The following is a 15,869-nucleotide window of genomic DNA, read 5'->3' as shown; positions in this document are numbered from 1 at the left end:
GCTACGTTTCGTTTTCTTGTCACCTGCAGGGGGGACGAAACGAAACGAAACTAAAACATAGAAATTGAAAAAAAAAAAAAAAATAAAAGGCTTCAACCGAACCGCAGCAGCTGCGCTCGATGCGAGACATCCTTCAAACTGGGAAACGAAACTTAAAGATCCAGAGAGAGTTTTTGTTTCTTGCGCGGCAGGGTAGCTAGTGCTCTCTGTCTTTCAAACAGGCAGCACACAGAACTGGTCTCAGCTGCAGAACTGTCTTTCGGGTTTAATCGTCTTATTTTAAATCAGAAGCAATGACTACATTGAATCAACACTACGAGGAGAAGGTGCGTCCCTGCATCGACCTGATCGACTCCCTCCGCTCTCTGGGAGTGGAGAAGGACCTGGCGCTGCCTGCCATAGCCGTGATAGGGGACCAGAGCTCCGGGAAGAGTTCGGTGCTGGAGGCGCTGTCCGGGGTGGCTCTGCCAAGAGGAAGCGGTGGGTGATTAAAAGTCATTTAATGTCTGTAGCCGAAATAAAACTATGGTTTTAATAAAACAACATAAAAAAATAATAGTTAAAGATTTTTGTTGTTGTTGTCAATATAATTTTGAACATCATCGTAGTTTTGTTAAAATGTTTTTTAAAAATATGCAAATCATATTAAAGGCCACAAAGTAATTCACAAAACAAGATATACTGAGTTATCTTCACAAAAATCTGCTATATAGCAGTTTGTATTTCTGCCTAGTTCTCTGTTTTTCTCTCTCACCATCCGAAGTTAAATCAGACCAAGCTTCTGCTGTTCAAGCTTCTGCTAGAAGTAGAAAATGATTTCTATTCACTTAATGCTACAAGAATGAGGTAAAGACTCTGTCTGGTCTCACTCACACACTTTTTCAGATCTGTCCATACATGCACTATGAACTAACATCAGGTAATCCATAGATGCCATACTTACTTTTAAGCCACATAGCCACTTTGGCTGTACACTTAAGTGCATTGTCCATTTGGAAGACCATTTACAGATGAGCCTTAACTTTCTGATTGATGTTTTCAGATGTTGCTTCAATATTTCCCCACAACACAACGATGCATAGTTGGATACCATTTGTTTTATTTCATAAAATAGATGATATTTCATGAAGTGCACCAGTTCCTCTTCGTGCAAAACAAGAGGACTGCAAACTGGGTGATGCTCTCAGATTTATATCCCCCTTTTTCCTCCATATGAAGCAGTGGCCATTTTAGCCAAACAGTTTCACTTTAGTTTCCTCTGACCAGAGGACATGCCTCCAGAAATGAAGGTATTTGTACCTTGTGAGCATTTGCAAACTACAATCTGGCTTTTTGAAAAAACTGAGTTTTTTTTTATTTGGTGTCTGTAAACTTGTAGTTTTAGCTGCAATATAATTCAAGCTATGTTAGCCAAACAGTCACTAGCCTCACTGGACGTGCCTTGACTTGTCTTGTCTTTGACTCATCTTTAATCCAGGCATAGTCACAAGATGTCCTCTCGAGCTGAAGATGAAGAGAAGGAAAGAAGGCCAGGACTGGTATGGAAAGATTAGTTACCAAGAATTTGAGGAGGAGCTAAATGATCCTGCAATTGTGGAGAAAAAAATCAGAGAAGGTACAACATTGCATTTTTCTGGTAAAAGTATTAAAGTCATTTCTTTACGTTGTATGCTTCACTCACCAGGACGACCACTTTTGTTTCCTCTCTCCAGCACAGGATGAAATGGCCGGAGTCGGAGTGGGGATTTGCGATGACCTCATCACTCTGGAAATCGCTTCCCCGGACGTACCGGACCTGACTCTCATCGACCTTCCTGGCATCGCCAGGGTGGCTGTAAAGGGACAACCAGAGAACATCGGTGATCAGGTCAGTATTGTTAATGTTTCCACAGAATCTGCTTCTTTCCTAGTAAATTGTTCAAAGAATGTTAGAGGAACATTAAAGTGACTGAGAAGGCTTCAAATTCAGACGTTTCGTGACGAAGAGCAGCTTTCCTGCTTTTAGGCTTGCAGTTTAGTGCAGGGGTCGGCAACCTTTTCTACTCAAAGAGCCATTTGGAACCGCCTCCCAACAAAAAGAAAGCACTTGGAGCCACAACCCTTTTGACGTCATATATATATATATATATATATATATATATATATATATATATATATATATATATATGTAACGGATATTAGATACAAAAGTTGAAATTCTTGCTAAAATGTGTTTGGTAAACATCTTTGTATATATTTTATAACTGCCTTGGGATGAGTGGTGTTTGGCGCCCCCTACTGGCTGCCTATAAATAAGAGGGGAAACCAGAAATTCCACACAGACGGTTTTGCACTCTTATGTGGTAAGTCATCAGGTCTGGTTCTCCTCTGACTTGTTTTTGTGATTTTGTTCGGGGACTAAATTGGAGTGTTGTTGCAGTGCACAGAGAACAGGTGGACTAGTAGGGGAGGCTGACGGGATGTTTTTGTCGACCACTCATTGCAGGTAAAAGTGTAAATAATTTGATGTGTCAGTTATGTTTGTCAGTTTGTCAGTTATGTTTGTCAGTTTGTCAGTTGTATTAGCCTGTTTGTCAGTTATGTTTGCCTATTTGTTAGTTTGTTTATTAGCTGTTTTCATGACAACATGGCCGTTATTTTCTGTTAAGCACTAGAGGGTGCTATTTAGTAATTTAATGATTAATTTTGATTGCTATCTGTGTTTGTTTTTCTAGATTGTTTTGTTTATAGAAGAAAGATGAAATTGTATGGGATTTATATTAAAGATGTATTATTAAGTATAATCACTATACAATCGCATGTTATAGAGAAAATATGTTGATAAACTTCATTGTAATAATCATTTGACACAGACGGTTTTGCACTCTTATGTGTACACAGAGAACAGGTGGACTAGTAGGGGAGGCTGACGGGATGTTTTTGTCGACCACTCATTGCAGGTTGTAAAATAAACCACTTACAATCCAACCCACTGTCCACGCGAGTCTGTATGACAGGACCGGTAAAAAGGAAGCTGTTACATTAGTGCAAAACCGTCTGTGTGGAATTTCTGGTTTCCCCTCTTATTTATAGGCAGCCAGTAGGGGGCGCCAAACACCACTCATCCCAAGGCAGTTATAAAATATATACAAAGATGTTTACCAAACACATTTTAGCAAGAATTTCAACTTTTGTATCTAATATCCGTTACATACACCCCCCTGAAATTCTGCTAAATATGAAAAGTAATATTTCGGATCGAACAAAACAAAAACAAACAAACAAATAAAAAAATGTGTGTACCAAGGGGAAAGCAAAAAAGAAAGTGTGCAACACTAGGAACAAAACTGTGTATACTTGTCAGTGTAAAAACTCTCCCAAAAAGGAGTATGTAAAGAAAGGAGGCGATCAAACTCCTAGCTAAACACAGACTCAAAGGTGCCCATTACGCCTCTGAAATGTAAACAATGTTCCTGTGATCCTAAAAGTACTACTCAAGCACTTCAATGCTTAATACTGTCCTAACTCTGTTACTTAAATTGAAAATGCATTTGAAAAAAACTGAATCAGGGAACTAACAGATACGGCAGATAAAGAAGTCTCATCTACTGTTTGATTGTTCATCTCACAAATAAGACGTCTGGGGGGCCTAATGGAACTACGGTCCCTAAGAATACGACGGTCCAGCTGTGTGGAAACAGTCTGGGTTAAGGAGTCTGGAAGGGCAGTGTCTGAACAGTCACCGTCTGGAGCAGCTGTCACAGGGGTGTCAATGTCTATGAGGAGTTTGTCAGGAGAGGGCACGTCTGGATGGACAGAGTTGGTAGGGGTTATTACCATGTCTGGGCAATGTTTTGGATCTTTTATATCATCAACTGTTGAGTGGCCAATATTGTGGACAGGAATCGGGTGACTGGTTGGACTGGATGTAACAACTGAGAGAGAGTCAGACTGGATGGCACAGGATTCCCGGTCAAGTGAGTCGTCATCATCTGAATGGGTTCCATCATCGCCGGACTGCATCAGCCAATTGACTGTGCGGACATCACTGTCCTCCATTACATCAGGTACATCTGGACATAGACCACTTCCATGCATAGCAGCAGTACTGTCAGATTCATGGTCTCCAGCACTCTCACATGGCAAGAAGCTAACAGAGAGTAGCAGATTTCTGTGGACAACTCTCTCTCTGCCCGTTAGGACATCCTTAACTTTGTAGACGTTGATATCAGGCTTGACTGATATGACCTCATAAGGGGTAGATTCCCACTTGTCTGCAATCTTGCGTTTTCCCGGCACTCCTCTGTTGGCGATCAGTACTCTGTCTCCAATGACGAGAGGTGATCCCTTGAACTTGCGGTTGTATAGATTGGCATGGCGAGTCTGTTCCTTGAGACTATTTTTCTGCACAATCTGAGCAGCCTCGTGTAGATCTTTCTTTAGGTGAGAAACAAAGTCTGAGTGGTTGACAACAATATCATTGGTGAGGGCATGTTGAAACATCACATCAACAGGTAGACGAGGGATCCTTCCAAACACCAGGTAGAATGGTGCAAACCCTGTTGTCTCATGCTCTGTGCAGTTATAGCAAAAGGTTAGTAGCTGCAGTATTTGTGGCCACTTTGCTTTTGGCTGAGGGGGAAGGGATCTGATCATGTCTCCCAGAGTCCTGTTGAATCTCTCTGCAATACCATTCCCCATGGGGTGATAAGGGGTTGTATGGGATTTCTGTATCCCAGCCATCTCTAGAAGCTCTTTGATTAGCTTGCTCTCAAAGTTGGCCCCTTGATCAGAATGTATACGGCGAGGAAACCCATAAATGAGAAAGAAGTTGTTCCAGAGACGACGAGCAACTTCCTTGGCAGTCTGATTCTTGCAGGGAAAGGCGTGTGCCATCTTGGAGAAATGATCGGTCACAACTAGAACATCCACAGACTTGTTCCCTTGCTCAGCAGTCCAAAAGTCTATGCAGACTAATTCCATAGGCTCAGTAGTGACTATGTTTTGAAGTAGTGCACGGCTGTGTGGTTCCGGTGTCTTCCCTACAATGCAGCGCTGGCAGGACCGAACATAGTTCATTATATCATGGCCCATGCCACTCCAGAAAAATCTTTGCCTTGCCAGGGACAAGGTACGGTGCTGGCCTTGGTGACCCGCTGCATCATGGAGACCATGGAGAACTTTCTGCTTCATTGAGTCAGGTACTATGAACTGGAGGATTTTCTTATTCATGTGAGGATCTTTCCTTGCCTTGTACAGCATGCCATTCTGTATGGTGAGTCTGGTCCAGTGTTTCAGTAGCTTAATCACGCTTCGTGATTCATTAGCCCTTTCACGTTTGGTAGGTCTTCTATGTCTCTGTACATAGTACATGGCTCTGCTGATTGTGTTGTCAGACTCCTGCCAATTGATAAGCTGGCTCTGTGGGAATGAAGATGACTGGTTTTCATCCAGCAGAAAATTGGGGTCAACACCAGTTCCCATCATATGACTCACACCTCCGCTGGACTGAACATTGAGGATGGCAGCAACTTCATCTGCTGAGACTGTGCCTTTTTTGTTTGGTGGAACTGTATCTTGAACTGTCTCATTTGGCATCTCACTACTATCATCTACAACAGCTTGACAGTTGTTGGACACTCTGAAGACATCCTGTACGAGTCTGTCATTCACACTGTTGACCTGGTCCAACAGCGAGGTATATGGCTCATTTATGAGGCGATGACCCACACATGATTGGACAAATGGCTCACGGCTCAAGGCGTCTGCAACAATGTTCTTTGGGCCAGGGATGTATTTTAGGTCAAAATCATATGCAGCAAGCTTTGCCACCCACCGCTGTTCACACGCCACAAGTCTGGGTTTGGTCAGAATATATGTCAATGGATTATTGTCAGTCCATATGGTGAAGTGTCTGCCCTTCAACCAATGGCTGAATTTGTCACATACTGCCCATTTCAAGGCAAGAAATTCAAGGCGGTGTGCAGGGTAGTTCAGTTGAGAGGATGAAAGAGTTTTACTTGCAAAGGCAACTGGCCTGGCCACTGTTCCACCAGGTGGTAGTTGTGACAGGACAGCTCCAATCCCATCAAAGGATGCGTCGACAGCCAGAATGAATGGGGCCTTGAAATCTGGGTGGGCTAGAGTGACTCTTGTCATGAGGTCATGTTTCAGTGTTTCAAAAGCAGTCTGGCATGCATCTGTCCAATCAGCAGGTGTCAACTTCACATGACCTTTCCTTTTGACAGGTTTGCGACCTCTTTTGTGTTTGTTTTGAGCATCCAGTCCAGCTGTTAGTTTAAACAGTGGTTTTGCCTTTGCAGAACATGCCTCAATGAAGCTTTGATAATACATCACCATGCCTAGATAAGATCTGATTTTGCTAGGGCAAGGTGTTTTTCCATCAGGCTGCATGAGGTCAGTGACTTGGATGTCATTTATGGCCTTCACTTTCTCAGGGTCTGTTTGGACACCATTGTCACTGATGACATGCCCAAGAAACTTCACAGTCCGCCTTAGGAAGAAGCACTTCTTGGGTGCGAGTTTAAGATTGTGTTCTTTAAGGCGGGAGAAAACCATGTGTAGGCGATGGAGTGCGGTTTCCTCTGTAGGTGCAAAAACCATCAGATCATCGAGGTAGCACAATAGGCTTGTGAAGTTCTCATCACCGAATATGGACATCATCATCCTCATGAATGTAGCTGGACTATTGCATAGACCTTGAGGAAGGCGGTTATATTCATGTAATCCAAATGGGGATGAGAATGCTGTATATTTTTTGTCATCAGGGTGAAGAGGGATATTATAAAAGCCTGATGTCAGGTCCATAGTTGAGAAGAACGCATTACCACCAAGGGCAGCCAAAGCATCAGCTTGATGTGGAAGTGGGTAAGCATCCTTCACAGTTCTCGCGTTGAGCCATCTGAAGTCAGTGCAGACTCTGAGGTCACCATTTGGTTTCCATACCAGAACGAGTGCAGATGCATACTCACTGTTTGACTTCTGGATAATGCCTCTCTCTTCCATTTCATTCAGAGTCATTCTCAGTTTCTCATACTGGCTTGGTGGTATGCGTCTGTAAGGTAAACGGAATGGCTTGTCATCGACAAGATGGATGCGGTGAACGAACCCCTTAGCTTCTCCACAATCCATCTTGTGACGGGAGAAGATCGACTCATGCTGCACAATGAGGTCAAGGAGCTTGTCTTTCCACTGCAGTGGCACTTCACATGATTTCAGGTCAATGTCTTGCAGACCCAGAGTCTTCAGTGTATGCATCATGTCCTCCTCTGACCTTGGCTGCACAACTTCACTCTGAATATGCTGCATATTACACTCAATCTTGTCAGCTTTTGGTAGGTCTTCAACTGCTATACATGGAGACACATCTGCTAATTTGGCATTTCTTCTCAGTACTACAACTCTGTCTGTAGGATTGATGACTCTAACAGGCACCCATCGATCTCCCCAAAGAGGAGTGACAACTCTGCCAACAAGGATGTCTCTTGGCCTAGCTTTAGACCGTGTTGGTTCAACAATCACTGTACTGCCTGCCGACATCACTGCTGACTCAGGTAACTTGCTCCAGACAAGGTGTTCACTCCGTGGTTTCAGGGTCACACAACTCTTGACTTTCACTGTCCCTACTTTATCTGGAATGCAATCACCCCTCCAACGTTCTGTATTGGATAGTAGTGACAGAAATTGGCAGTGGTCAGGTGTCTGGCCATTGTTGGGTGCATAAACTAGTCTCCAGTAGCTGTCAGTGTTCTTTAGTTGGGTTAGAATGTGTTTTATGGCATTGCTGCCAAGAATCATCTGTTCTGTCTGGCCTGGAACAACCATTGTTGGAATTATCATCCTGCATCCATAAACCATGACATCAAGGTCATACATGTCTTTGGGGAAAACCTGTTGTCCACCACAGCCTATAATGACATAATCTTCAGCTGTGCTTTTCGTTATGTCAGGACACTGCTGTAAAAGGGACTGAACAGAGGACTCATTTATTGTACAAGCCATTGAACCACTGTCTAACAGTGCTTTGAGGGTGAGGCCATTCTGTACAGACACAGGTGTGTAGAACAGGCTGTTAGTTTCTGCTATTCTTTGAGATCCCTGGAATATCAGTTTCTTGGATGGGATCAATGTACTACTGTACAACTCATAGAGGGATGCATTATCTTGGATTTCTGGAAACTCATTACTCATGGGAGGCTTATTGAGTTCATCTGCACTGTCCTCCCTTGTGTGCAGACCAGTCAGTTTTCCTGATGCTCTGGGGCAGCTCTTTTAGTTGGGCAGTTGTGGCGTGAATGGCCTGGAGCATAACACTTGAAACAGAGCCTGTTTTCTCGGCAATGTGACAAGGCACTGTGGTTGTCAGCTTTGCAAATAATGCATGGTTTAATTGTGAAACCATCAATTTTGTCTGTATTGTTTACAGGTCGCCTGGGTGGAGTTTGCCTTCTTACATGTGATTGATCAGAGGCTCCATGCAGCAGAACCTTCTCTAACATGAACATTACATCTGTCAGGGAGACACACTGAGGGCTGTGTGTCTGGGAGTTCTCCTGACTGTTGTGTGTAGGGACCAAGCCATGGCCTACCTCTGCTTTGTGCACTTTAATGTCCACTGTCTTCTCGTGGTGCACTGGGGAAGTTTCTTTACAGCTCACCTCAGCATGGTACTCATTCAGCACCTCCAGGACTTCACACGCTGACCACTTATCAATAGTTTTGGACCTGAAAGTGAGAGTCAGGTCTTTACAGGGACAATTTCTAATAAACATACGTGTCACCTCCATCTCAGGGTTTTCAAATAATTTGCCCTGTTCTCTCAGGCAGTCAGAGGCGAAGTCAGCTGCTCTGTTTAGTCTCAGCCAGTAGTCATATGGGTCTTCGTGGTCTTTGGGAAGGGTCGAATAAAAGTCAGCTAAGGGGACAGCAGAGTACTTAGTAGAGCTGAAGTGTTTTCTGAGGAGACTAAAAATCATGTCAGGGTGAGCAGTAATGTTAATGTTACTATTTCTAATCCCAAACTTAACTACGTCCTTAGCCTTTCCCCTCAGATGCATAAGAATTTCATCAGCCTGCTCTTCAATCTTAACATTACTTTTCCTAATGAATGTTCTCATCTGATCTTCCCAGTCATGCACTGTAATGGAGTCTGAGCCATTACCTGCAAAACATGGAGGTTCTTTGACTTTTCTCTGCATGACAACCTGAACCTGCGATACATCAGATACACAACCGGACTGACCCATAATGCTCGCTACAGTTTGTGTGGCTGTAGAACTGGGAGCAACTGTGTTATGTGGCTGTATGCGTGAAATGATGCTGTCAGCAAGCTGATGTCCTATCTCTTGGATAACAGATTTCATCTGGGCAGTTACAGACTCAGAACTGTCACTAGTAGGGTTCGGTGTTGGTGTGATATTAGGCATAGGTGTTCTGGTATAACAGTCAACAGGATTATGGACTCTAGCACTAGAAATTTCATCTAATGAGGCCATAAGACCACTAGGAGCAGGACTATCAACAGAAAAAGGAATGGGAGCAAGCACACCTCTTCCTCTACCAATACTAATGGGTGTGCTATACCAACAGTGGTTACTTTGATTAGACATTGTTCAGGAGTTTAACAAATGAAAAAAAATTTTCAGAATCTAAAACACAATAGGAAATAAAATCACCAACTTGGAATAAACGAATAATAAAGACAGGACGGTCACAGGTTCGATGAGCTTGATTGAAGTCCAAGGTCACGGCACCAATGTAACAGCTTCCTTTTTACCGGTCCTGTCATACAGACTCGCGTGGACAGTGGGTTGGATTGTAAGTGGTTTATTTTACAACCTGCAATGAGTGGATAAAAACATCCCGTCAGCCTCCCTACTAGTCCACCTGTTCTCTGTACACATAAGAGTGCAAAACCGTCTGTGTCAAATGATTATTACAATGAAGTTTATCAACATATTTTCTCTATAACATGCGATTGTATAGTGATTATACTTAATAATACATCTTTAATATAAATCCCATACAATTTCATCTTTCTTCTATAAACAAAACAATCTAGAAAAACAAACACAGATAGCAATCAAAATTAATCATTAAATTACTAAATAGCACCCTCTAGTGCTTAACAGAAAATAACGGCCATGTTGTCATGAAAACAGCTAATAAACAAACTAACAAATAGGCAAACATAACTGACAAACAGGCTAATACAACTGACAAACTGACAAACATAACTGACAAACTGACAAACATAACTGACACATCAAATTATTTACACTTTTACCTGCAATGAGTGGTCGACAAAAACATCCCGTCAGCCTCCCCTACTAGTCCACCTGTTCTCTGTGCACTGCAACAACACTCCAATTTAGTCCCCGAACAAAATCACAAAAACAAGTCAGAGGAGAACCAGACCTGATGACTTACCACATAAGAGTGCAAAACCGTCTGTGTGGAATTTCTGGTTTCCCCTCTTATTTATAGGCAGCCAGTAGGGGGCGCCAAACACCACTCATCCCAAGGCAGTTATAAAATATATACAAAGATGTTTACCAAACACATTTTAGCAAGAATTTCAACTTTTGTATCTAATATCCGTTACATATATATATATAGAACCTATATGCTATGTACAAAAATCGATACTATGTTGCGTTTATGAAATCAACGAACTGCTGCAGAGAACACAAAATGTTATTTCTGCATGTAACCAAACGCATTATACACTTTGTTGATGCTCAATTTCAAACAAAATACCCTCTGTCTATTTGGGTCTTTGTATTTAAGAAATAAAAATCGAAACTTACCCAACCTGCAATGAAGAAAAAATAGAAACAGAATGCTAAATGATAAAATATCATCCTCCGGCACTGAACGAACCATGCAAACCAAAACATGCGCAGTCTTCTTCTGTGTCCCATCGCGTGTGTGCGGTCACCTGTCCTCCTGAATTAAAAAAAATAAATAACTATTTCACTTAACAATATATAGTTATGTATTTATATTTGACTGTTATATTCCAGACAACCAAGCACACATATGTAAAACAATAGCTAATTAAAATATTTATTTTATCTGGTTAATGTGATTTTTGCTCCTGAACCTTGCCGCATAGCGTCTTCATGTCAGGGCTGTAAGATGTCACCTTCGTCTTCAAACAGGAGCGTAAGCTGACGTCTGTGAGGTGTGAGCGGCGCTCGTTTTTAATAAAGTTCATGTTGCTGCTGATGTGTGTGGATCCGAAGATTGCAAGGACTCCAAATGCATACCTCTTCATGTTGATGTAGCTGTCGGGGATGGCATTCCATGTTTCAAATACAAATTTGTCCTTTTTGGGAAGGTTTGCCACTTCGCTCCATTTGTGATTCTGAGCGAGAACGGCCTTCGAAGGCACACATTTTCAGGATCAGCTGTCAAACTCTTGAACTTTGACAAGAAAAGATGTTCTGAAATCTTAACAAATGTTTCTTTGAGATAATCTCCATCTGCAAATGGCTTACCATGCTTGATTATTTCCTGAGTAGCCATGAAACTGGCACATGTAGTGGAATTATCAGTCTTAATCCACTTCTTGAAGTGACTCCTGCTCACTTCAGTCTTCCGCATCAGCTCCGAAACACCCTTTTTTCTCTCCTCTCCCTTGGGATATTTTTTAGCAAAGACAGAGTGTTTATTCTCGAAATGTCTTCCAACATTTGACTCCTTGTTGTTTGCCAGTCTTTCGCCACATATTAAGCAGACTGGTGAACCAGTTTCATCAGCGGTGAAAGCAAAAATGATCAGTCCATTCAATGTTCTGCCATCTTCAGAATGTTTCCTTTTCTTGGATTTATTCATGATGTATCTTCCAGGCAAGGGTCAAAAAGTCAATAAATCAGTGCGCTAAAAATAAAATATTCTATTTCCCAAAGTCACTGGGAGCCACAACAGAAGGATGAAAGAGCCACACGTGGCTCTGGAGTCATTGGTTGCCGACCCCTGACCTAGTGCGTTGCCATGTGCCATTTTTTATATTGTAAATCTTAGGCAATATATGTGGGACATTTCAGATAAAGCGACTCATCGACAAGTTTATTAAAAAACAAGAAACCATCAGTTTGGTGGTGGTTCCATCCAATGTGGACATCGCGACCACAGAGGCTTTAAAGATGGCTCAACAGGTTGATCCTGATGGAGAGAGGACTCTGGGTAAATAGAAATTATTGAGTAAAATGTCCACCTTCATAAGTTTTAAGCAGTTAAAAACTTATGAATTCTCTTGCTCTCAGGTATTTTGACCAAACCTGACCTGGTGGACAAAGGCACGGAAGAGATGGTGGTGGAAATAGTCAACAACGAAGTCATCCAGCTGAAGAAAGGCTACATGATCGTCAAATGCAGAGGCCAGAAGGAGATCACAGAGAAGGTGTCTCTGACTGAAGCCATTGAGAGAGAGAAAGACTTCTTCAAAAATCACCCCCATTTCCAGTAAGTTCAGTCTTCTTGTGCCACCAGGCAGACTTTATATCTTGCAAAATGTTTTATTTTTTAAATTCTTTTTGCAGCGCTTTGTACAACAAAGAACTTGCAACCGTTCCCATTCTGGCGGAGAAACTTACTATTGAGCTGGTGCATCACATCGAGGTGAGGCCTTACCTCGATGTCAGCTCCTCGGTGAATGTTTTAGGTTTTAATGGTTGGAAGTTTGACTTTACAGAAATCTCTCCCGAGACTGGAAGAGCAGATTGACGACAAGCTGAAGCAAACTCAGATGGAGCTCGACCGGTACGGTAACGGACCTCCATCCGATGCGGCGGAGAGACTCGTCTTCCTGATTGATGTGAGCGCCCAACACTGTGACTAACACTTGGTTGCGACATTATCCTTCCAACAAAACGCTTACATTTCTGTAACGCTACAGAAAGTGACGGCGTTTACCCAGGATGCCATCAGTCTGACCACAGGGGAGGAGCTGAAGTGCGGCGAGAGACTCAACGTCTTTACTGTGCTTAGGAGAGAGTTTAGGGACTGGAAGGCGCACCTGGACAACTCAGGAGAAAATTGTGAGAGAGTTTTCGATTTTGTTGTCATTCAAGAAGGGGCACAGCGGTAAGTCAATGCCGTGACATGTCCTTTGTGGTGCAGTTAACAGAAAGATTGAAAGAGAGGTGGAGGAATATGAGGACCGGTACCGTGGAAGAGAGCTGCCAGGCTTCATCAACTACAAGACCTTCGAGGTGATGGTGAAGGAGCAGATCAAGCAGCTGGAAGAACCAGCCATCAGGAAGCTTAAGAATGTTGGAGGTGATTGGAGGCACTTCTTTTAGCGTACTTACAATGCTGAGGTAGACTTTATGTAGATTTGAATCAGTGTTAAATCTTTAAAGGAAAAGCTACAAATCGTGCAACAAAATCAGAAAGCACAGGGCAAAATTTAGACAACTTGTTTTGTTGTTGTAAAATTGCAGTAATAATATGAATCAGCAGAACTGCATTATATCACCCCTGGACCTTGGATATGTTTAGTTAGGCATACATCTAATGTGGAGGCACTGCTGTTCCTACCTATATGAGTAAATAATATGTGGAATAGCCTTTTTATTAGTATTATTTATTAGTATTATGAGTTTTTTATCTCTACTTTTGATCAGAATTCTGTCTTTAATGAAGCTCGATTGGAACTGAATGTGACTGTGTAGGAAAAAAGACTGTATGTTTTGTTTTGAGTGCTAAAATTGGTACATTTGACATCATATTCGCATATCTGTATTGTACTGGTGGCGTTTTTATCGAAAGCTTTACTAAGTTTTCAAGATGTAGGTCAGGCTGCGCACTGATAATTAGAGATTTTCTGGATAATTTACGAATCAAGTCAAACTTATTTTCACAGAATAAAAAGTAAACTGTAAGGTGCTCAACAAGTAGAAAGGTTTGTATCCAGAACTGCTACATCGCTGTTTAAATTCAGCGTTTCAGTCCAACTTAATCTGCTCTCTTGCTTGCACTTGTCTGTCTTGAACGAAACAGGTCCACATATAGATTTGTTATAAATGACAGGGAAAAAAGTTACACTTTCAGACCAATTATAAACCATCTTTTAGCCTCAAACCATATGCACCACGTAGACTTCATGTATGTTGCTCGGACGTGATTCATCAACAAGGCGAGGAAGTTGATTAGAGCCGTTCTTCGCCTACACCAGAATGACATCTGCTCAAGTTGAATATAAACAGAGGAAAGAAAATGTACCTGCACATTTTCGTCGTAGTTTTTCTTCATTATTACTCAGTTTTATGTTTCCAGCACGACCACAGAGGAATAAAAATAAAGCAACTTTTCTCTTTTTTTTCTCTGTTTCTTCTAGATGCTATCAAGAAAACTTTCCTTCAGCTGGCCCATAACAGCTTCACAGGATTCCCCAATCTTTTGAAAACAACCAAGGTAGGGGTTTAGTTAAGATTGAGGAAAAACTGCAATACAGCTTGAGTCACAGCATTTCCGCTCTCTTAATTCGTTTCATTATTTTGGTAAAAAATTTAAATGCAGATGTTCATTTTGTAGGCAAAGATTGAGGCCATCAAGCAGCTAAAGGAATCCTCTGCTGAAATGATGCTGAGGACCCAGTTCCAGATGGAGCTGCTGGTTTACTCCCAGGATAAGACCTACAGCAACAGTCTGACTGAGAGCAAGAGTGAAGAGGAGAGAGAGGAAGCCCCCATCTATAAGAATGGTGCCCACCTTTCAAGGAGCATGGTGTTCTGCATGGACAATTATGCAACACTTCAAGAGCTGATGGTGCATCTTAAGTCATACTACAAAGTAAGTAAGATTTAAATTACAGGTTCAGCACACACAAACATTTCAGATTTGATCTCATTTAAATGTTTTTTTTCCCATCCAAATAACTTTCAATACCCCTGTCTCATGTTGCTACAACAAATTCTCACATGCAACTAATGTTGGAGGATCCCCAAACGTTTTACCTCAATATCTGAATGTAAATGGTTCAAAGTTTTTCTTACATGAGTTATCTTATTTTGCTAAAAATTCATCCATAAAAAGCTGTTAGCAATATCTTAACCTTGACAGGACTTGGGGTGTTAATCTGTACAATGTTTACTGCTTTATCCCAGAGAATTTACTCTACTGTTTATTTGGACTGTAATTATCATTGGTTGACACTTAATTGACCTTAATTCTGAGAAATTTATCTCTCCTGATTCTTAACAGACTGAGATCACTCAACTGGTAGAAAATTATTCATCCCACAGTTTGATTAATTTATGTACACAAAAGGCTAACTTTGCATACTCAAGCTACACAGGGTTATTCCTCAGGTTGAGTTTTTTTTTTCTTTTCTTATAGTCTTAAACCATTTTGCCCATTTCTTGTGGCAGATTGCCGGAATGCGTCTGGCCGACCAGATCCCCCTGGTGATCCGCTATGAGATGCTGCAACAGTCCGCCATCCAGCTGCAGAGGGAAATGCTGCAGATGCTTCAGGACAAGGAAAGCGTGGACTTCCTACTGAAGGAGGACTACGACATCGGCAACAAGAGGGATGCGTTGCAGAGTCGCACGAAGCGCCTCTTGGAGGCCCGGAGGTACCTGGCGGAGTTCTAGGAGGAGCAGCACTGTCCAGGAGCAGCACATCTTTTGCTGCAAAGGCATTGCACAAGATGCTTCGCTATAAACTGCATGTTATGCAGTGCATAATATACACTGAAGAACCTAGATGTGCTATGATGTAGGCAGTAGTTTGTTAAATATATTCCAAAATATCCAAGAAGGCATTACAAATGTTTATTTTTTTTTGTCTAAATTTTCTTTAACAAAATTCTGTGTTAGGAATACATTTAAATAAAGTTTTGAACAATTTAAGTCCTTTTG

The 15,869-nt window shown here is 41.9% G+C and overlaps 1 protein-coding gene and 1 long non-coding RNA gene across 3 annotated transcripts; one reads left to right on the top strand and one right to left on the bottom strand.

The window, feature by feature from the left end:
- The first annotated feature begins 74 nt into the window (after nt 1-74).
- Nucleotides 75-15,860, top strand: LOC122834387 (interferon-induced GTP-binding protein Mx-like). Its single transcript, XM_044122791.1, has 12 exons — nt 75-480; nt 1,478-1,615; nt 1,713-1,867; nt 12,051-12,189; nt 12,270-12,468; nt 12,546-12,624; nt 12,698-12,820; nt 12,902-13,043; nt 13,126-13,284; nt 14,345-14,421; nt 14,542-14,799; nt 15,378-15,860. Exons 1-12 carry the CDS (start codon nt 294-296, stop codon nt 15,600-15,602), a joined length of 1,881 nt encoding a protein of 626 aa, XP_043978726.1. The 5' UTR covers nt 75-293; the 3' UTR covers nt 15,603-15,860.
- On the bottom strand, nt 1,757-12,044 carry LOC122834402. 2 transcript variants are annotated; one of them, XR_006371200.1, is made up of 4 exons: nt 10,429-12,044; nt 10,286-10,351; nt 9,679-9,837; nt 1,757-1,832 (listed from the first exon to the last, which is right to left on the bottom strand). It is a non-coding gene; the product is annotated as an uncharacterized LOC122834402 (long non-coding RNA). The 2 variants fall into 2 exon arrangements; XR_006371199.1 differs by having other exon boundaries at nt 10,286-12,044.
- Nucleotides 15,861-15,869: the final 9 nt, after the last annotated feature.

This window comes from Gambusia affinis, linkage group LG07 (assembly GCF_019740435.1).
Source record: "Gambusia affinis linkage group LG07, SWU_Gaff_1.0, whole genome shotgun sequence".
NCBI classification, from domain to species: domain Eukaryota; kingdom Metazoa; phylum Chordata; class Actinopteri; order Cyprinodontiformes; family Poeciliidae; genus Gambusia; species Gambusia affinis.
The sequence above is the reverse complement of the archived record's forward strand: the minus strand, read 5'-3'. Positions and strand labels throughout refer to the sequence as shown.